This window comes from Euprymna scolopes, chromosome 38 (genome assembly GCF_053919585.1).
Source record: "Euprymna scolopes isolate OS-2025 chromosome 38, ASM5391958v1, whole genome shotgun sequence".
Lineage (NCBI taxonomy): Eukaryota > Metazoa > Mollusca > Cephalopoda > Sepiida > Sepiolidae > Euprymna > Euprymna scolopes.
This window is the reverse complement of record NC_136519.1, coordinates 25,472,201-25,494,322: the sequence shown is the minus strand read 5'-3', so window position 1 is coordinate 25,494,322 and position 22,122 is coordinate 25,472,201. Positions and strand designations below refer to the sequence as shown.

The window sequence follows — 22,122 nt, the reverse complement described above, 5'->3', positions numbered from 1 at the left end:
GGATCAGGTCTTACCCAGATTGTCTCTCAGCTTGCTTGATTCTGTGTGCAGGTCAAAATTGTAGTTTGGGATCAATTTTACCCTCATTCTAGAAAAGTTCTCCTGGTTGGATAATTTCCAGTGCTTACTTTCAGTTGATCTTGGAGAAAAGAGAAATTTAAAAAAATACATAAATATATTTATAAACATGTACGCATGAAAGAGAGAATGGAAAAAGAAAAACATATAGAAAAAAAAATGAAATAAACTCACTATCGTGTTTAACTGTTTTTTTTTTTATTGTCTTTCATATATGATGTATCTACAATATTTCATCTAATGAGATATTGTGTATTTTATTATCATAGAGAAAATAAATAGATATAAAGCAGTAAGACATTAAAAATACAAATTACAAATTTTTGTAATATAGCCGTTTATATAACGTGTGTATATGTAAATATTTACGTGCTCCTCTGATCGTCTCTAGTACTTGTGATTGTAAACTATGTGTGAATACATATGATTGTCTAGTGTGTATTATGCTTGTTGCAGGTTTGTGTGTGTGAGACTATTTACACATATAGATACAGTTCCAACGAGACATAAATGATTTGACAAAACCACACAAAGTGGAATTTTGAGACAGTAAACCCACTGAACTGTGAAAAATTGGAAAGTTAGCTTGCACAATATCTGAAAATATTTTATCCCTGAACAAGGGAAAACACGACATTCAATGAATGGAAGAAGTCGATAAAATAAAGGGAAAAATCACAACACAACTTGAGAGACCTAAGGGGAGATAACTCTTGTCTGTTTCCTGTTAGTCCAAGGGCCATAACTGTTACCTCTACAAAAACTTTACAATATTTGAAGAGCAAGATAATATGAGAGAGCAGGTAGACCAAATCCAGTCTGGTGTTATCTTTTAGGGTGCGTTTTATTCGCATTTTTATAAACATTTACTATGACATTGTCACTCATATTTTAATAAATATTTTATGCTTGTTTTCATTAAGAGACGGTGTGAGCCTGTCTTTGTTTTATTGTTATTTCCATGGCAAGTGCTCGTCTGAGCTCCAATCTCTGGTCTCCTCTTGCCAATCTTTCATAATAAACACCCGTCTAGCTGAAACCACTGTCAATAATTTTCCCCACTCTTTATCTGTGCCTAAATCAAAACGTAGACTCTATGAACAAAGTTTATTTCTTAGAACTCTCTTCCGTTTGCCTGTTCCCCACCTGACTACAACTTGGATGTCTTCAAGTCACACATAAACAAATCCTGATGAAACGCCCCCTTAAGACACTTTATCAAATCTCCAATACTAACGATTACTACGATACTATCCCATTGATTACTGTACACGCAATAACCCTTATCCCTGAGTGGCTTCCAGGCCTTGATAAGTGGTGACCTCCATGTAAAAAAAAAAAAAAATTAAAGAATTACATGAAAGCGCAAATAAATACCAATAATAGTAGCTAGACAAACAGTACTTTTTTTTATTCAACATTTTAAGAAATACCTAGTTATCTCTCATTTGTTTATTAATTATGTAACATGGTGCATATGAGCACATGGGAAGATAGCAGCAGCAGCAGAGGATGGCTTACTTGCAAAGAGATTAGCAGCAGTAGCCGCAAAAACACACATATATAAATTAGGAATTATACGCAAGAAGAAAAAAGGGTAAAACTATACAAACACCGTGACAGCGAATTAACCCTAACCCTAACACTAACCCTAACCCCAACCCCAACCCCAACCCTAACCCTAAACCTAACCCTAACCCTAAACCCTAACCCTAAACCCTAACCCTAACCCTAATCCTAACCCTAACGCTGTCACGGTGTTTGTATAATAATACCGAAAAAAGAAAAAAAGGAGAAAAAATGCACCACGTGGTCAGCAGAAGCAAAGTGCACGTTGAAGAAAACAGATATGTAACTACCGAGGACAAGGATGGGCAGCTGTGACCGGCAGGAGGAAGGAAGGAGGAACGTACCAGGTAAAATGAACATGTGACAGCAAGAGACTTTTTAAAGTAGTGCAGAAAGTAATCGTAATAAATGCTCTTGTTAAAAAAGAGAAAAATGCTGAGCTGAATTTTATTTATTTCCAGTTTTATTTTTATGAATTACTAGTGGGGGGTACCCGGCGATGCCCGGGTGTCTTGAGGTAAATCAAAACTCTGGGGGGGGTGTTAAATAATAAAGAAAAAAAATGTTTTGGTAGGTGAGTATGAGAATCGAACCTGTACCCTTGAGTTGGAAATTAATGTGTGAAAAAAAAAAAAAAAACCCTGCTACGTTAACCATTGAGCCACGGCGACAGACAACGTTAAGCAGGTTTGAATTTATTTATCTAACTATAAAAACAAGCGTGCGCAATAAAAGTTAACTCTGCTGCTTCCATTTGACCTAATTAAGAAGGTCAAATAGAAGTCACGCAGTTGTTTAACCAAATTTGACTGTATTTTCTCCCCAACAGTTGTTGGGGAGAGGGAAACCAGCTCCCAATTGTCCAGATTGAATAACAATTGTCTGATGTACAACATTGATCAAAGCTGATTGCTTCTGGATATTTCCCGGCGCAATGCCGACGACTTGTTAACTTTAAATTAGTTTCGCTTTTTATACGAAAAAGCCTCATCAACACGCGAGAAGCCAAAATAGCAATAATTTTGTAAAAGTCGACGTAAATAAATCTAGATGCGACGCGCTTTCCCAAATCGTACATATTATTATTTAGGACCCATATAAACAGTTGTAAGCGATCGTAACGACCCCGGAACCGTGTGCGAGAAAAGCCTTTTGAAGACATACACGAAATGGTCACACACATTTTGCCTTTTATATATATAGATTAAAGTAAAGCATAACAGATACATGAAGATACCAGAACCCAAAATGGATAAACAGTATTTTTTTTCTTCAACATTTTCAAAAATACCTAATTATTTATTAATAAGTAAAGCATGCATGGTCCCCCGTGAGTGCACAGTGAACGAGGCATAAAAAAAAAAGACTACGTTCAGCATTTCCCCCCCCCACATCATTTAGCCCCAAAAGTCCCCAGAGGACGTCAAATCCTGGTGCAAATGAACAAACGGTACAGTTTTAGGCCTTAACATTTGTAAATTTCAGTTCTGCACTGTGCAAAAAAAGAAATGACTAAGTCTATCATTTGCCCTCCCCCATTTAGCCCCAAAAGTCCCCAAGGCTTTAACATATTTAAATTTGAGTTCAGCACCATGCACAACTACTAAACAGACATACACAAAAAATTTTGGACAAATATGGTAAAATAGTCTAAAAACTGAAGTGTTTTTATTAGCCCTAAAAGAGCCCCTGGGGCACACCCAAGAGTTATCACAAAGTATAGACAAACAAAATTATATAGAAATCAGTTAGTTACAACTTTTCAGAAAGTTTTATAAAAATCCAAGGCATCAATTTTTTTTTAATAAGCACAAAAGTGTCAATTTTAGCCATTTTAATCTGGAAGGCACTCCTAGGGCGGCAACCGGAGTTTTCCTGGAAAATCCGTTCTGTTACTTTTTTACTCATATCATGTTTAATGTTTGTGCAAAATTTTTAAAAATTCCAAGGCGTGGTTATTGAGAAAAGTGTGGAAAGACGAACAGAGGAACGGATAACAGTGAATTTACAACTTCACCCTCCTTTTAGCAGGAGACCAATTATAATCTTTTAAAAGAAATGGCTCGGTTAATTGATCTGATTCGATGGGTTATCTTCATAACATGCAATAAAAATGTGACCAAAAAGAAAAAGAAAAATGGCTGCCTCACTTATCACTCCATGCACCACGCTTAGCTGAAAATAAACGTTTCGTTGCCCTCCACTGCCTGATTGTAGAATTGTGCTGATTTCTCAGTTGGGTTGTCACATTTTGGAAACGGCGTTGTTCTTGCGACATGCGGATTTTGGCAACATCAACAATCTGGCTCTGTAAAAAAAAATTTTTTAAATAACTGAAATAAGTTTCATTATAATTCTAGAAAAAAATAACTTGCGATTCTGACCAATTGAAACAGAAATTAAAAAAAATAAAAACAGTTTATACGATTTTAAATTTGTACAATACAAAATGACTTATGTACAGTGAAAGATATTTGCATATATATATATGTAGAATGTGCATATAGTTAAGTTTTGAATTGGAAAAATAAAATAAATAAAATGTTGGTCATTGGAATTTAGCTTAATATTGTTTATTTATAGTAGGTATGAACTAAAAATATAAAGTTTTCACCTGGAAAAAAGATCTATGATAAAAAACAATATCTGCATAAACATAATCCCCCTCCACATATATATATATATATATATATATATATATATCTGTTTAACAACCACAAACTCAATAAAGACATACAAACAAAAATACTAGCCACAGAAAGAAACCAAGGTAATCTGAGGCTTAAGGAATCACTATTAATAAAAAGCATAAACCTAAAATAAATAATAGAGCAAAACTAAACAACATTCTGGACATGCACTCACTAGTTATAATAACAAATAAATAATTTTATTACGTCCTTGACCATCAATAACAATATATAATAAATAAAGAAGGTTACAGAAAAAATATATATGTGTATGTATATTATATATATATAAATAAATAAAATAAATAAAGAAATTAATATATATAAAAAAAAACAAGCACAAAATATACACTTGAGGTGTAACACACAAAAGTTAATCATTTATATACATTAAAAAAGAAAAAATACAATAATTTCTAACAATACTTGGGATACTTACTCAATTTGAAGTTTATTGAAAAAATAAAAAAAGAAAGAAAATAAAATGATGAGGAAGTCTAACTGCTTAATCACTTAAAATAGGGATTATGAAGATATTTGTGTGTAATATATATATATATATATATATATGTATGTCAGGTCATGTTATATGCTACTGGTACCATGTAACCCAGTACTACCTGCCTCATGGTCGGGTCACCGGCGACTAAACTGGTCCCTCCACCAGACTTGTTTGGTGAGGAGGGTGGCTAGTCTCCCTGAAGGATTAAAAACAAGACCTTCCAAAGGGTGAATGAACCCTTTTTCAAAGTCAACGGCCAACTAACACTGTGTGTGTTTGTGTGTGTGTGTTGGGGTGGAGAGGACTCCTGTAAGCCGTGGTGAAGGCAACCTTTCTAGAAGAAGCAGATCTCTGATTTAAAAAACCATAAAGCGTACATTTCAGTTGACCTATATTATTTTGCCCTATATATATTTTCACGCCTTTAACATTTCCTGTCTGGGTCATTTTGACTTTTGTTTCCCTTTATTTTATATTTAACTTCATTATTTTTTTTTTCTCTCTCTCCTTTCTCTTCCCAGATCTTTTTTATTATATTTATGTCTCGGAAGTAGAGTGAAAAGCACATCTTATTTTTCTTTTATTAATATTATTTTTTTCCTTGTACACATTTTTGTGAATTATTCCATGGATTTCTGCCTTTGGATTATTATGGACCATCTCCTTCCAATTACGGGATTTCCTTGGATTTTACTTGTACAAATGGAAATTCTTTTAAATTTCTTGAAGTTTTACATTTGGATTTTACCGTCACCAGACTATCCATTCATGTGTAATCACCTTCTTCTTTACCATATTCCCTCTGCTTCACTTATTTTGTTTTCAAGTAAGATCTTTGACTTACTTGCTTGGCCTTAGTATCTGTTCTTTAGATGATACACTTCAATTTCTTGTTCTCTGTCAGTGGATGAGAAATCCTTCACGACTGAGACAAATTTTATTTTTGTACCTTTTCTCCACGTTAAAAAACGACCCTGGTGTCTAACTCTGTCCTGTGGGGAGGCATTGTAAATAGGGACTTACTTGTTGTTTCATCAAATACTTCTGCATGCAAAATCCGATCCCGCATTTTGCTAATTCCTACCCTCTGATGAGAAGGAGAGTATTTCTTCGAAACTCCGTGGATTAAGGACTATCCATTTATCTAGTGTTTCCTTTTCAGATTAAATATGTTTTTAACTCATTTCAAAGTGTTTTTTAACATATTTTATTAACTGTTTGCTCATATTATAAGCTCTATTTCCTATTTGGTTTTATCGAGCTTTTATATCTGGCTGAGGTAATTTTATAAATATTAATTCTTTAATATTTATAATTTACTTTAATTTTACCATCTTGGATCATTTTGGTAAATTCAATTGTAATTTTCATTGTATATATATATATATATAGTAGGAAATATGTCTATAGCAAGTAAGCTACACAGAAGTAACTGATGCATAGAAAGAAGCTGAACAACAAATTGAAATACTCACTGGAACCAAATATACTGTGGTTCATTTATTTTTTTCATTTGCTTTTTATATTTATATTTTTTTTCATTCATATTTTTTTTCATTTGCTTTTTATATTTATACTAGCAGGGGGAGGGGGGTACCCGGCGTTGCCCGAGTGTTTGGAGGTGTGTGTGGTTGTTAATGAAAACCTAAGAATAATCGAAGTAAAAAAAGAAAACATGAAAACGAACGTTAAAACTTAAGCGGGGGGTACCCGGGGGGTTAATCAAAACATCGGAAAAAAAACACAAAAAAAACTAATGTAAGGCAAACGAACAATGTTAAATGTAAAAATCGAAAAAAACAAAAAAGAAAACAGAAAAACAAACGTTAAAACCAAGAACAAAAAAAACGTGAAAAATGGCTTAAATAAGCCTGTTTCGATATTAAAATTAAAAAAATCGGTGGGTACCCGGGTGTTTTTGGGTGTGTGTGGTCGGTCGGGGGTGTTAATGAGAACCTAAGAATAAGCGAAGTAAAAAAAAAAAAAAAAAACGAATGTTACATGAAAAATGGCTTAAATAACACTGGTTCAATATTTAAATTTAAAAAATCGAAAAAAAAAGACACCTCACACCACGATTCGAACCCAAAAAGTTTAAATAATGACCCAACGCTCTAACCAACTGAGCTAATACAACGTACATGAAATTTAGTCAGTTCTTCAACTATTTAAACTAAATCAGGTCATGATGTCATCTGACGCATGCGTAGAACCGGTCGTCGTCATTATTTTAATATGAATATTAAAGCAAACCCTGGAGAAGCATAATTTTTTGACAGTGTATGTTAGCAATGGGACGATTCCAATACTTTTCCCCCCAATTTCTATAGAATTACTGATTCTTTTCTAAATACTAGATTCCAATAAAATTACTGATCCCGATTCTTTCAAAATCTTTATTTAGTAATAGAGTTGCTGTCTTTTCTATTTTTCGATTTTCAGATTACCCTAAAAACCCATGTAATCCATGCATATATATTTGTAAATGTGAAAAGACACTTGTGGATGATCTATAAATTTTAGTTTAAAAGCAATAAATATTTATTATAATATCACTAGTACAATCAATAAAAAAAATCAAATTTTAATCCAAAACAAACAAAAAAGATAATTAAAATAATTGTTTTCGGCAAGATGAAAATAGACACAATTTTTTCCCGATTACGATACTCCAAAAAGTTTTGATTTTTCAGATTCTCGATTCTAATTCTCATTAATTGGCCAAACATTATTGATTATACACTTGTCTTTCTCTAATCTACTTACTATAGACTAGCCTGGGTGTTTGGAGGTGTGTGTTGAGCAAAAATGATAAAAAAATTTTTTTTAAAAAGGCAGGCCTGAACCCGTGAATGTAGAGATAAGTGTTAAAAAAAAAAATAGTAGTAGCGTAGGGAGGGAATCAAGACAACAGTAGGCAGCCAGGGTGAAGAGAGGTGTTAAAAAAAAGTGGTTGTAGGCAGGCAGGTTCGAACCTGTGACGTGAAGGCGGAAAAGAAAGTGAAAGAGAATCTGACAATCTTAGCCGATGTTTCCATGACACGACCGGAAGTCAAAAGCGTTCAAATTAAACGAAGTCAATCCAATGGTGACAATGACTTACTAAAAAGTCGGCGAAAAAAAATCAACTTGTACAAAACGGCCGAGTTCAGGGTGAAGGAATTAATGTTTTGGGCCAATTTTTTTATATTTGTCGTCCGAGACGTCGAGCTTCAAAATGATACCGATTTTGTCAGGATCCGTCGCCTCTGTCGAAAGTTTTAGGCAGACATACAAACATACATACATTTAAACAAACAGGTGAGATTTATAGACTAGCGGGAGGTACCCGGCGTTGCCCAGGTGTTTGGAGGTGTGTGTTTTTGGGTAAATGAAAAGAAAAATCGTTGGGTGGATGTTTGTTTAAAAAAAAAATAGGAATGCGCAGTTGGAAAATAATAAAGTGTGAAAAAAAAACATGTAGGTGCGACGTTTAACAGAAAGATGGCAGTGCCCGTTCTTGGCGATCTAATGATGCCAACTTTGAGTGCGAGACAGTATTTATTCACCGCAGATCTGTTCGCTTCTTTCTTTATACGAAAAGTTGAATCGACGCGCAGCGATCGAAAAATGTTGAATATTTAAGTTTTGTAAGTCGGGCAAATTAAATACACATGCGATGCCAGTTTGTAACTCGTACATATTATCATTAAGACGTGATATAAAAAGTTTTAAGAAGAAGCAACCACAGCGAAAAGTAAGCGGAAATATCCTTTCACGGACATACACAAAAACGCGCGCACACACACAAACATTTTCGCTTTTATATATATAGACTAGCAGGGGTACCTGGCATTGCCCGAGTGTTTCGAGGTGTGTGTACTCTTAAATCAAAAAGAAACACGGGGGGGGGGGGGGGGGGATGCGAAGACATGAGGTGAAGTTGGAAAATAAAGTGTGAAAAAACAGGACATGTTAACTGCTCGGCCAGCAAGAAAGAGTAACTGAAAGACGTTTGAATTTATTTAAGTAGAAAGAGAATTGACAGGTGCCTACACTTAATGACTTTATGAGGTTAAATAGAAGTTGCGGAGTTGACATTTTCTGCGAGCGTTAAAACGACGTAAGCAATCACTATTCAGCAGTTAGCATTTTCTGCAGGACAGTTTTTAATGAGGTCAAAAATCCGGTCTGTTTGTTCTTAACTAACTTTGGGGAAAACCAGCTCCCTCGTTTATTAGGGGAGTGTACAGATGAAAGCAATTGTCTGATAGGACGGTGAAAAGCCGACATTGACCAAACTTTTACATCACTTTCTGGAGACCACCCAGCCGTGGACCAGGGAACTGCCGATTCGAATCCAGTTTTGCTTTTTTTATACTGAAAAGCGAAAGAAACATGCGGTGATCGAAAAATCTCGAAAAAATAGTACAGAAAAGTCGGGCAAATTAAATACATGCATGACCCCCGTTCATAACTCATACATATTATCATTTAGACAGCATATAAAAAGTTTTAAGAATGAGTGACCCCACCGAGCACCCCCTGGAAAAAAGCCTTTCGTGGACATACAGAAAAAGTGCACACACATATATACATACACACATTTTTGCTTTTATATATATAGATGTTGGCTATGCACAAATGCATGCACAGGCCTATATCTGCGTAGCTTTAGTGTCTCATTCGCAAAGATAACAATGTACTTTACCTGGAAAGCCAACTTGCTTTTTCCTTCTTCTTGATTTCGTTTATGTCTGCTTATCATAAGAGATTCATGACATTCACTCCAGAATTCAATCATGGCTTCTCGGTGCTCCAAAAAAATCTTCTCAATAAAATGCTGAAGCTGTGGATTGATCTGGACACATTTAAAAGAAAAGGGGGAAGTGGTTTTAGCACATTTGAATAAGTGATCAATGTGACTCCTTTTCCCCACCACTTTAATACACACACAAAAATATAAGCAAGATAATATAAATTTATTGTGATGTAGCTCATACCATATGACAATTTATGTGGCAAGTACACATATACATGGCTTATCATAACTATATATATATATATATATATATATATATATATATATATATATATATATATATATATATATAAGGTTGACAAGGAAGTTCTTGCGGCTTTTGAACTTTAAATTCAGATGAACATATCTTGGCTCAAAAAAAAATTACTCATCAAAATAACCACCGAATCAACACACTTCTGCCAACGCAAAACAAGTGTATTTATGCCAGTAATGTAAAAATCTTACGTTCTGGTAGCGATGATGGCATTTTTTATATCGCTTTGATTTTTTAAGCATTTCTCATGCAGAAAGTTGTCAAGATGCTTGAAAAGGTGGTAGCCAGTAGGTAGGAAGACCGGAGAGTATGGGGGATGAGGCAGAGTTTTATAGCCCAATTCATTCAACTTCTACAGAGTCGGTTTAGCAACATGTGATTGGGCATTGTTGTGGAGGAGAATTTGGCCTATTCTGTTGACTAATGCTGGATGTTGTTGTCGAAGTTTCTTTGTTGACAGTACTGCTCCATCATAATGGTTTCGCCTGTATTCAAAAAACTGTAATGGATGAGACTGGTCGCAAACCACCAAACAGTCAGCATGACTTTCTTTTGGTGCAACTCTGGCTTCAGGAAGTGTCATGGTGCTTTGTCAGCATTTAACCACTGAGCTGAGTTGATTGTAGTAAAGAACCCATTTTTCATCGCAAGTAACAACCTAGTCCAAAAATGGGTCATTCTTATTGTATAAAAGAAGGGAAGATGACACTTCATAACAGCGTTTCTTAGAAGTGATATAAAAAGTAAAGGTATTATAACGAAAACTTCTTCGTAAATACATCATTTGAAATCAAAATTATAAATTCCACAAGAACTTTCTTCTTAACCTAATATACATTAAATGAAAGATGAGGAATAAAAGTTATATACAACTTTATCATCAGAAAAATGAGGTAAAGTAAACGGGGAAAATTAAGAAACATTTTTACTTTGTTGGATTTGTAAACAGTTATCATATTCTTCGCTTTCTGGAACTCTACTCTAAATATTTCACTTGAACTTGTATAAATAACTTTTTATTTTTATTTTTTTACCTTTTTTTGAGCACTTTCAAGTTTTTTTTTTTAATACGGATTTTAAATAAATGTTTTTATCTTGTTTGAAATTTTATAAGAAATATATGCTCATGAAATAAAAATAAGTTCTTTTTATAGTTCGGTTTAAGGGATCACAATTATAAGGTGAAAGAGTCCGGATAAACTACAAGCGTACTCTCTGCTTGAAGGTAGAAATGTCTGGATTATATAAGCCCGATGAATCCATATTTTCTATGGATATGGGGTGTTAACTACCCCAGAACACCCACCTCCAAAGATTTATTTCTCCAAAATATCCCTATAGTTTTTCTATCTTGGGTTGACTTCCAAGGGATCTGTCAGTTTTCTTTTTCTGTCAGAATGACGTATTTTAGGACTTGTTTGAGGAGGTTTCAGACCAAACGCGTCATACAGTAGGTGCAACACCTCTTTTTATTCTGGCGGAGTTTCATTTGACTCGTCCAAAGTGCGTTTACTTATCTGTTTCAAGTGTTTCTTAAGCATGACATGTGGTCATCCACCATGTAGACCATACGGCCGATCCTGTTCTTGATCATTTCCTGTTCCCAGAAAGTTTATTTTAGTTGTACATCTGGAAGAATATCTTTTGTCTCGACATGTATTTCTTCGTGGGAACAGTTGTCTTTGCAGGTTTTACTTGTTTTGGCAATAATTTGTCAAAGACTGGCTGTATTTTTCTAGTGAACATCATTTCTACAGGAGACATCTAGGATGGTGTATTCTTGTTAGGAGTTATGCAGTACACCTGAAGAAATTGTTGCAACGCTTTTTCAGATGGAGTATCCTTTGCCTTTTCCAAAGCCCTATTTAACGTGTCCATGAATTTTTCTGGCTGTCCATTTGACCAGGTGTGGTATGTCATAGTTGTGATGTGAGCCACTTGGAAGTCCTCCATGAACTCTTTAAAGTCCCCGGATGTAAACTGAGTGCCGTTACCTGACACCAAGCAGTCGACCATTCTGAACCGTGCAAATAACTCATGAAGAGTTTTTATAGTGAAGTCAGTAGTCAGGCTTTTAGACCTAAAGATCTCTGGCCACTTGAAGAAACTCTCGACTACTATGAAGTAGTACTATCCATCAAGTGGTCCTGCATAGTCCACGTGTATCCAGGTAGTCAGGTTAAATTGAATTGGTGGCACGTTAGCAGCTCGTGCACATTCCCTGCATGCTTTCACCTTTTTTTCAATATTTTTGTCCATGTTTGTCCAGTACACACATAAATGCATTAAACTTTTCATTCTGGTGGTGCTAGGGTATCCTGTGTGAAAATCCTTTAAGATTTTCTTTTACAGGGTCGCTGGAACAACCACTCCCTCCCGATAAAATAATACCTGGTCGCATGTTGAGAAAACCTCTGCTACTTGTTCAGCACAACTTGGTTTCTCTTCTAAATTCGTCGCTTTCGGCTTCTTTCCTTATATTGGAAGTTCTTTCACAGTGTTGAATAGGATCGAAATGTAATCTCTCTCTGATCGTAGTAATGCGATCACCGAGTCTTCTAGTGGTTTACCTGCCCTTGGTATTAACCGAGATATGCCGTCTGCGTACTCTAACTTCTTTGACGGAATTCAATAGGATTGTTCCCTGTCTTTGGAGCCTGTTTTTTGTATGTGTAGATAGGCAGCCCTTTCTTTGAGCCAAAGATCAGCAGTTTGTGACCCGTTTGTAATTTGAAGTGTCGTCCATTCCTGTGGAATCTTGTTACCATGAAAATGATACTTAAGAATTCTTTCTTTATCTGGGAATAATTCCTTTCCACAGGTAGTAGGGTTCTTGATGTGTGTGTTATAGGTTTTGTAGATCCGTCCTGTATTTTATGCGTCGATTCCATATGCGCTTGTGTTACTTGCAACAATAATGTCTAAATCTGGGTTATAGTGAGTCAGGAATAGTTCCAATGTTAGCACCTCTTTCAACTTTTGAAAACTATCTTGTATTTTATGGTCTCGTTCCAACCTTTGTCCTTCCTAAGTAATTCATTTAAAGGTGCACGCTATGTATGCATATTGGGAATGAAGGATTGGTAGTTGTTAGCTTAGCCTGGAATTCTCTTTCGTTTGCCTGTTTCCCACCTGACTACAACTTGGACATCTTCAAGTCCAACATAAACAAATTCCTGATTAATCGCCCCCTTAAGTAAGACGCTTTATCAAATCTCCAATACCAACTATTACTACGATATTATCCTTTCGATTATTGTACACAAAATAACCCTTATCCCCGAGTGGCTTACGGGCCTTGATAAGTGGTGATCCCCATGTAAAAAAAAAGCCTAAAAAACTTTGCAATGTTGTTATATTGTGTGGTTCAGGCATATTTTTTATTGCTATGGATCTTTCTGGATCAGGCCATCTACCGTTTTTGTCTATTATCTGCTCTAAGTACTTTATTTTGTCGAGGAAAATTCATATTTAGTGTCTTTAAGTGTGAAGCCATACTCATTTATCCTTTCGAATACCTGAAAAAACATGTTTTCTGTGTTGCTCTATAATTTCGGTTTTCATTAGAATAACGTCAAAGTATCCAATGGAAAAAGTCAAGGCTACTCAACATCGTATTGATTATCTGTTGAAAGATAGCTGGTGCGACTTTGATTCCGAAAAGCTAACCTACTGAATTTAAAAAGTCCCTAATGAGTGGAAATAGACAAGTTTCAAGCTTTCTTCTTCAACAGGAATTTGTAAGTAAGCTTCACTCAGATCTACTTTTGAGAATATTTTCCCTCCATTTAGTTTAGTAAAACTTCAGGACTGGGTAATGGATGATTATGATCCATAAGTGCTGCATTCAACCAAGTCAACAAGTCTGCACAGACTTTGATATCCTTATATTTTTCTTTACATACACAGTGGGGACTGCCCATTCGCTGCCGTCGATTGTGATCAAAATTTCTATTTTGACTAGTCTGTCTAGTTCTTTGTCAATCTTTTGTATAGAAGCAAACAGTATGCTCCGTTTCATTTTGAAGACTGGGGTGACATTATTTTGTAATTTGAACTTCGTTTCCATTTTTGTACAGCAGTCTAGTTTATCAAAAAAAAAAAAAAAAACATTGGGAAACAACTCTATTGGGTCTTTTAGTTTTTCAGCTTCGACTTTAAGGTTATCCACTTTTTGACAAAAATCGCTAATGGGTGAGTCCCAGAGTTGAAATTTTTGGATCCAGTCCATACCAAAAAGGTTATTAGTGTTTCTCAATACAAACATCTTGAGTTTCAATGTCATTCCCTTCAACATTATGTTAGTAGTAACCTCACCTTCGAATCTTATTCTTTCTCCAGTTATTAAACAAGCAACATCCTGGTTTTCTAATTTTGTACCAAGTATGGTGGTTTATAATGGACAAATCTGAACCACTGTCAAGTTGAAGTCTAACATCCTTGTCTCTGATTTTAACCGTAACATACTTGCGCTTGAGTTCTCGTTACTTTTACGTAGCTCCTTCGGGGTTCTTTTGGTCTACAATGTGAGGCTTTGTGTCCGTCCGTTACATCTGCACAGATCACATTTCCAGAACCGATCAATATGGACAATCATTCTGCCAGTGAAGTTCTCCACATCTTTTTCATGAATAACGAGGCAAACCAAGCTTCTTTTGAGATTTTTCTGGAAAGTTATGTTTGGCTTTCGTTTGACTTGAGAGTAGGAATTTTTTTTGTTACTTCGTACTTTTCTAACGTGTGCTACTCCTACCTCTTTTATATTTTTGGAGTCTTGCTTGCAATCAACACCATCATAACACTCATCATCCATCATACTGTAGTATTTTAAAATTTGACTCACCTGCGTACACACAAAATTGGCCCATTCACAACCACCACAATAAATGCGAAAATCATCAAAAAAGGTCGGACTTCTGGCAGTGGGCGGCAGGTTCGGTAAGTATATTTCCATATTAAGAAGGGTGTAGGATTTGTCGATCAAAGCTTTGAGGACAGGGATGAGGAAAGAATATGTATCACTGTTTTCTGAATACAGAAGAAAAAAAAATGGCAAACAAGGATAGAAATCGGCATCAAATATTTATACTGGTTTTGTAATGTTACATAAAACTTTTTTTTATATTCTGTTGGCATTTGGTTAGCTAACAAATATTGTGTCAAACCTTTTAAACTTTTACCGCCAGAATTTTTCTTTTTTGCAATATAGAAATTTTTTAATCATGAAACCTACATGTGATGGAAGTTAGCAACTGACGCACAAACATAAACTAAACCCATTATTCACTTGCTGAATCATGCATAGACCTGTACTTTGAAGACCAGTTGAGCTGACAAGCAATAAAAGTAAGAAACATTGTTTTTTGAAAGGCAACTTGAAAGTACAATTTGGCAGTAAATGGTCAAGATGGGATTAAAGGAATTCAGAAATAACAAAAAAAATAACAAAAAAAAAAAAATTTAAGCAACCCCCCACAAAAAAATAAATACATAAAAAATATCAATAGAATAAAACATTTAGCATATAGATTTACAGTTCCCAACCCCAACACAAACAAAAATAAATAATTCGATTAAATCAATAAATATAACAAGAATTGTTCTAATTCATTCATAATTGTATTTTTGAGTGTCGCTCGCACTAATATATATATATATATATATATATGAGCAAACAGTTAATAAAACATGTTGAAAAACACTTTAAAATGAGTTTAAAACATATTTAATCTGAAAAGGAAACACTAGATAAGCCATCTAGTGTTTCCTTTTCAGATTAAATATGTTTTTAACTCATTTCAAAGTGTTTTTTAACATGTTTTATTAACTGTTTGCTCGTATTATAAGCTCTATCTCCTATTTGGTTTTATTGAGCTTTTACATCTGGCTGAGATAACTTTATAAATATTAATTCTTTAATATTTATAATATACTTTAATTTTACCATCTTGGATCATTTTGGTAAATTTAATCATAATTTTTATTTTATATATATATATATATATATATATATATATACACACACACACACACTGGGTGGAACAATAAAATTGTTGTCCTAGAAAAGACAACATAATTCCATTTCCCTTTGATGAAAACCAGTTTTCTTTTTTTGTTGCAGACTATCTACTAGTTGGTCAGTTGTGTACAAATCCCAAAAGCGATAGAAGCCTTCTATCATGTCTGAAAGTGACACAATGTTCAACGAGCGACTAAATCTAAAGGCAGGAAGCTTCTTTCCTAGAACTGCCCACCTGTGGAACACTGTTCCACTGGCCTGCTTCCCGGCTGATTACAATACGGTAGCCTTCAAGTCCCATGTAAACAAGTTCTGGTTGAGGCGTCCCCTTAAATAATGCAAATTCTACTCAATCTACACCTACTACCCTACACTCATTAACCTTTATACTTGAGTGGCCTTCATGCCTTGATATGTGATGTTTTCCTTGTAAAAATATATATATAAGACGAACTTACCCTCAATAGCTTTCTGTACATTATCATACAAAGTACCAATTAAATAAGAGGCTTCTGCTGAACTGGTTAGAGTTCGTGTCTGCACCAAGGAATGTAAACGAGCAGTGGCAACTGCACACAACTGAAAATACAAAAGAAAAATATGAGAAAAATGTAAGTTTTACTTTCTTTTTTTTTTTTTACAAACTGCTTAACAAAATCATGAGTAATGGCTTCTTTTGATTCTACCTTTCAAAAATGAACCGGCTACTTACCTCAAGTTCTGGTTGACAAGCAAAGGCTAATAAAATCCGTAGACCTATATGAACCATTTCTCTCCATTCAGATTCAGCTTGAGTATCCCACACAGCCAGAGCATCAAGGAGGGTCATTATATCCTCAACCAACTAAAGAAAGAAATAAAAGTTATATATATATATATATACCAGGTTACAGGTATTCAATTCAAGAGCGATAATTAGGTCTATGACTAGAAAATATTCTTTTCATTGTTTTGGCTCTCGAATATATATGCGACACAGACACATTAATCAATTGAAACCTACATCACTCTATCTAAAAACATATAAGATATTAACTGATATATACTCGAGAGTCAAAATAATGAAAAGAATATTCTCTTGTCATAGGCCTAGTGATTACAAATGAATTTAACGATGTTATTAAGAGTGTTCAAGAAAAGAAGAGCAAGATATACTTTTATTAATGTAAACAAATTGACATGGTCGCGACACTGGACGTGCTAATGTTTCAAACAAATGGTCACTTAAAACCAGAAGTCCTCGTCAGGAGACTTTATAAATGGTTGCTTTCCTCAAAAGAAACCAGTCCTCAAAATCATATATTTTTTTTGGAGATTTTGAGGATTGGTTTTTCTGTGGAAATCAACCATTTATTAAGTCACCTGACAAGAACTTCTGGTTTTAACCAACCATTTGTCATGTCCAGTGTCGCGACCACGTAAATTTGTTTATATTGATAAAAGTATATATATATATATATATATATATATATATATATATATATATGATGATTGCAACGTCTTGTCAAACGAGTGCCACTCCCTCAGACATTTAAAATCCATGAGCCCAAATGCCTGAGGGCATATTTATACAAAGATAATGTTACAGAGTCTTAGCTTTGTACGACAGCTAAGTCTCTCTCTCGGTTCAAAATGTTGAGATCCAGCAACAAGCAAGAGCAAGATAGCCAGCAAAAAATTAAACTGTAGACCGCTTTATGGTTTTTTAAATCAGAGATTTGCTTCTCCTAGAAAGGTTGCCTTCACCAAAGCTTACGGGAGCCGTCTCCACCCCAATACACATATACACACACACAAATATACACGGTGCAAGTTGGCCGTTGATCCAGAAAAAGAATTCATTCGCCCTTTGGAAGGTCTTGTTTTTAATCCTTCAGGGAGACTAGCCGCTCTCCCCACCAAACAAGTCTGGTGGGGGAACCAGTTTAGTCACCGGTGACCTGACCATGAGGCAGGTAGTACTGGGTTACATGGTACAGTAGCATATGATATGACCTGACATTTATATATATATATATATATATATATATATATATATATATACACACACACACTCATGAGCAAAAAAAATCAGCCAAGAGTGAAAAAAAGGAAGAAATCGATTTTTCAATATTTTTCCATGAATTTTTGTTAATTTTAACTGAAAATTTCTATTTTGCAGATCATTATTATTATAGCATATAATAATAAGTGGAAAAATTAATCCTAAAAATGGTAAGACCGCGTTTTGGCAAGGATATAAAAAAACGAATTGCAAGAGTAAGGCAGTCCAAAATGATTTACAAGCAGATTTTTGATATTTTAAGAAAAGAAAATGTGAAAACATTTCTTTCTGTAGTGAAGCGAATTGGTCAAAGGTTCGAAGTCGAACGCTTGATAATAGGGAAATCTTAATCTGGTCGCCTTGGAGCACCCACTTTGAACGACGACTACAGGCTTAAATTAACTGTGTTGAAGGATCGAAAGAAAACTTATGTTGATCATAGCAAAGAATTCAAAACAGGGGCCGGAAATTCTCTTTCTAGATATACAATATCTAGATGAATGAAAGAAATGGGATTTTCCTCTAAAAGGTGTGCAAAGAAGACACTTTTATCTAAGAAGAACATCAATGATAGAAAGAGACTTTTCTCAGGTTATGGCAAGAAAGATACAGACTGGTTCAGGAATGTTTTCTGGTTAGATGAATCAAGATTTTGTCTTGTTAGCGATGCTCCCGAATGGTGCAATCGAAGAACTGGAAAAAGATTTTCGCCAAGTTGCATAAAATCGACAGTTAAACACGGGAATGGAGGGATAATGGTATGGGGAACTTTTACTGCAGCAGAAGTTGGGGAACTTATTAGATAGGAGTAGTCAATCAATGCAAAGGAATACATTCGAATATTAGAAACAGGACTGTTACCAAGTATCCAGAAGCTAGGAATATCCCAGAACATTATTTTTCAACATGATAAAGTCACAAAAAAATATCCTAGAACATTATTTTTCAACATGCTAAAAGTCACAAAAAAAATGGTTTTCTGATAATTCAATTGACGTGATATTTTGGACAGATCAAAGCCTCGATTTAAATCCAATTGAGAATATTTGGTCCATAATATCTCGTGCATTGGCCAAAAGAACTTTTGAGAACAATGACAAACTGTGGGAAGCTGTGCAAAGCGAATGAAATAGCATCTCCTCTTCACAATGTTCTACTTTGGTTGTGAGCATGTCTTAAAGAATTGATCTTTTAAAGAAATCAGAAGGGAAATTCGATTCCATCCTAAGTATTTATTAAAGTAAATGTCTTGTTCTGTGTTATTAGTCTTGTTTAAGTTTCCTTGTTCAATTGTTCTTTGTTTAATATAGCGTTTAGTGCAATAAAATGCATAAAATTTGTTTGGCCCATTTTTCTGCTCACAAGTGTTTGTGTATATATCTATATATCTATAAAAGTGAACGTGTCTGTCTGTCTGTCTGTCTGTCTGTCTGTCTGAGTGTCTGTCTGTCTGTGTACATTTCCCTACGCAATAACTCTGTCAATTTTTAGTCTATAGACTCGAAATTTGAAATACCGGGTACTGAGATTTGGGAAAATCGATGTGACGGGTGTCAGCCAGAAATTTGGCTGTTAAGGGGTCAAATTTCAACGATTTGACCTTTAAGAACTCTACCAAACTCCTCCGACAATTTTGGATCTAGAAACTTGAAATTTTAGATATAGGTTCCTTGAACCTGGATCTAACTTAATAAAGTGATTTGAGCCCGAAACTATAAATTTTAAGGGGTCATAATAGGGGTCAAAGTTTTAAAAAATTAACCATTTTTTTTTGTTTTTTTGCTTTTTTTGCACAGCATACACCTCCAAACACCCGAGCAACGCCGGGCACCCCTGCTAGTATATATATATATATATATAAAAAATAATTATATTATCAAAGAGTAAATCTTTAACAAAGCAAAACTTATCAAGATAAAAGCTCCACACTATTATGGGGAGCAGAAACACTATCAATATATATAATTGTTAATATTATTGGTGTGTGTATATATATATATATATATATATATATATATATATATATATATATATATATTCAAGCAAACATTATTAAATACAACAGGGATATTTGCTTTATGATTCTTTTTTTGTTATTTTTTCGATTTTCCATATAATCTTTTTTACATCAAAATCGAAAATATTAATGAAAGTTTCATAATTGAAGATGATTCGTGGATGAATCAAAAGCGCTTGTGACAGTAACAATCATGGAACCTTCATTAATATTTTCGATTTTGATATAAAAATAAATTATATGCAAAATTTAAAAAAAAAAAAAAGAATCATAAAGCAAAGTATCTCTAATGCATTTAATGTTTGCTTGAATGAAAAAATGATGCCTAAATATACCAATTTCAAATAAATATATATATATATATATATATATATATATATATATATATATTAATTCAATCAATCAGTGATGTCAAAAGAATCCGAAATTAAAACAAATTTTCCAATCTGTTCCTCCCACCATAAATGCATGAAATTTAATATAAAATAACTCCTTATTTCCTCATCAATCTAACTTTTTACGGCAAAAAAAAAACAATTTTCATCAAATGGAAATGGAATCATACCGTCTTTTCTCTGATGAAAATTTTATCATTCCACTCTGTAAGGGGCTACTATTTGGTATCATGTCTAACAGGGGATTGTGGAGAATTAAACAGCAAGAGGTCTGTTCTCCTTACATTTAAACTTCAACAGGTTAGTAGTTAGGAAACGAGGGAATTGTAAAGTCTAGTAATTCAAGAGAAGAAACTACTAGAGTAAAAGACTTTCAGGAATCTAAAGATCTTAATAGTAAAGGGATGGAATTTTGCTGCTTGTCAGGCTAGTCGAGGATGCACAAGTGCTATGAGTTCACTAGAGCACATTTCATTAAAGTACTTATAAAACAGGCATAGGGATGTGCCATTGTGGTGATGGGACAGAGGTTGGAGCTTAACCGACAATGCAGATCCTATTAGCTTTGAGACTCTTTTTCAGCCCATGTCTAAGAGTGAGAAACTAATAACAGATGCACCAGCCTAGATATGACAACAATACTCCATGCATGGGCGAATTGTGGCTTTGTATAGATATAGGATACTCTCTGATGTGATTAATTTTCTAGCATGCTAGAGGGAGCCCACCTTCTTTGCAACAGCCTTGGCAATATCCTAGTTATTGTAAAATACTTACCCTTTCACTGTAGACATAATCATTTCCGTTAATGTTTCCAATGATGAAGTCTTGGGCAATTTTGATTAATTCAATCGCATTTTCTGAATAACTGGCAAACGTGTGACCTAAAAAATATTTTTTTTTAAGAAGCGTACATAAGTAAAATCAAGATAAAGTAATACACAAACGATAAATGATCGTTTTAAATGCAAACAAGATCACAAGTTATTTTAGTTAATAGATTCATTACTAAAACAACAAAAACATATCTCCTATATATATATATATATATATATATATATATATATCAGCTGATTTCTCGTACCCAAAGAATTTCAATTTTTAATTTCCTTTTCTTTTAATGCTTGGCTCGAAGATGGCTTCTTACACCAATCTGAGCATAGAATCTGCATAGGCAGGGAAGGCAGACAAATGTTGGCAGAGGGGCGGGGCTGTTCTGCTTGATTTTTTCTTGCCTGCCTCTTTATCTCCACCAGTCTTTTCCTTCCCGTTTCATATTGTTTGGCACCAGATATGATGAATTGGCGCTACAGGTGGTGGTCCTGAACTGTTGTTTTCCAGGTGTAAATATCAAATCCAGTGTTTTTCAGGGTGGTTTGGAGTTGGTCTTTGTATCAGCTTAGAGGGCAGCTGATGGGTCTTTTCCCTGCAACTAGCTCTGAGAACAGTCTTTGTCGAGGGAGCCTGTTCTCGCCCATTCTGAGGAAGTGTCTCATGATTGTGGCCTTAATACTGCAGCTGTTTGCTTTTTCAAGAACACTTGTGTTGGTTACATAGTCATACCACTTGATGTTGGTTACATAGTCATACCACTTGATGTTCGTTACATAGTCATACCACTTGATGTTCGTTACATAGTCATACCACTTGATGTTCGTTACATAGTCATACCACTTGATGTTCGTTACATAGTCATACCACTTGATGTTCGTTACATAGTCATACCACTTGATGTTCGTTACATAGTCATA

At 34.6% G+C, this 22,122-nt stretch overlaps 1 protein-coding gene across 1 annotated transcript in view; it reads right to left on the bottom strand.

The window, feature by feature from the left end:
* LOC145263098 (neurobeachin-like protein 1) overlaps window positions 1-22,122 on the bottom strand; it is a 319,648-nt gene that overhangs the window by 72,618 nt on the left and 224,908 nt on the right. Inside the window, exons 32-38 of the mRNA XM_080120024.1 lie at window positions 21,149-21,255; window positions 16,628-16,759; window positions 16,374-16,494; window positions 14,740-14,924; window positions 9,530-9,679; window positions 3,798-3,955; window positions 15-139 (exon numbers count right to left, since the gene is read on the bottom strand). Of these exons, the coding sequence (XP_079976150.1) occupies window positions 15-139; window positions 3,798-3,955; window positions 9,530-9,679; window positions 14,740-14,924; window positions 16,374-16,494; window positions 16,628-16,759; window positions 21,149-21,255 (978 nt within the window). The remainder of the gene's footprint in view (window positions 1-14; window positions 140-3,797; window positions 3,956-9,529; window positions 9,680-14,739; window positions 14,925-16,373; window positions 16,495-16,627; window positions 16,760-21,148; window positions 21,256-22,122) is intronic.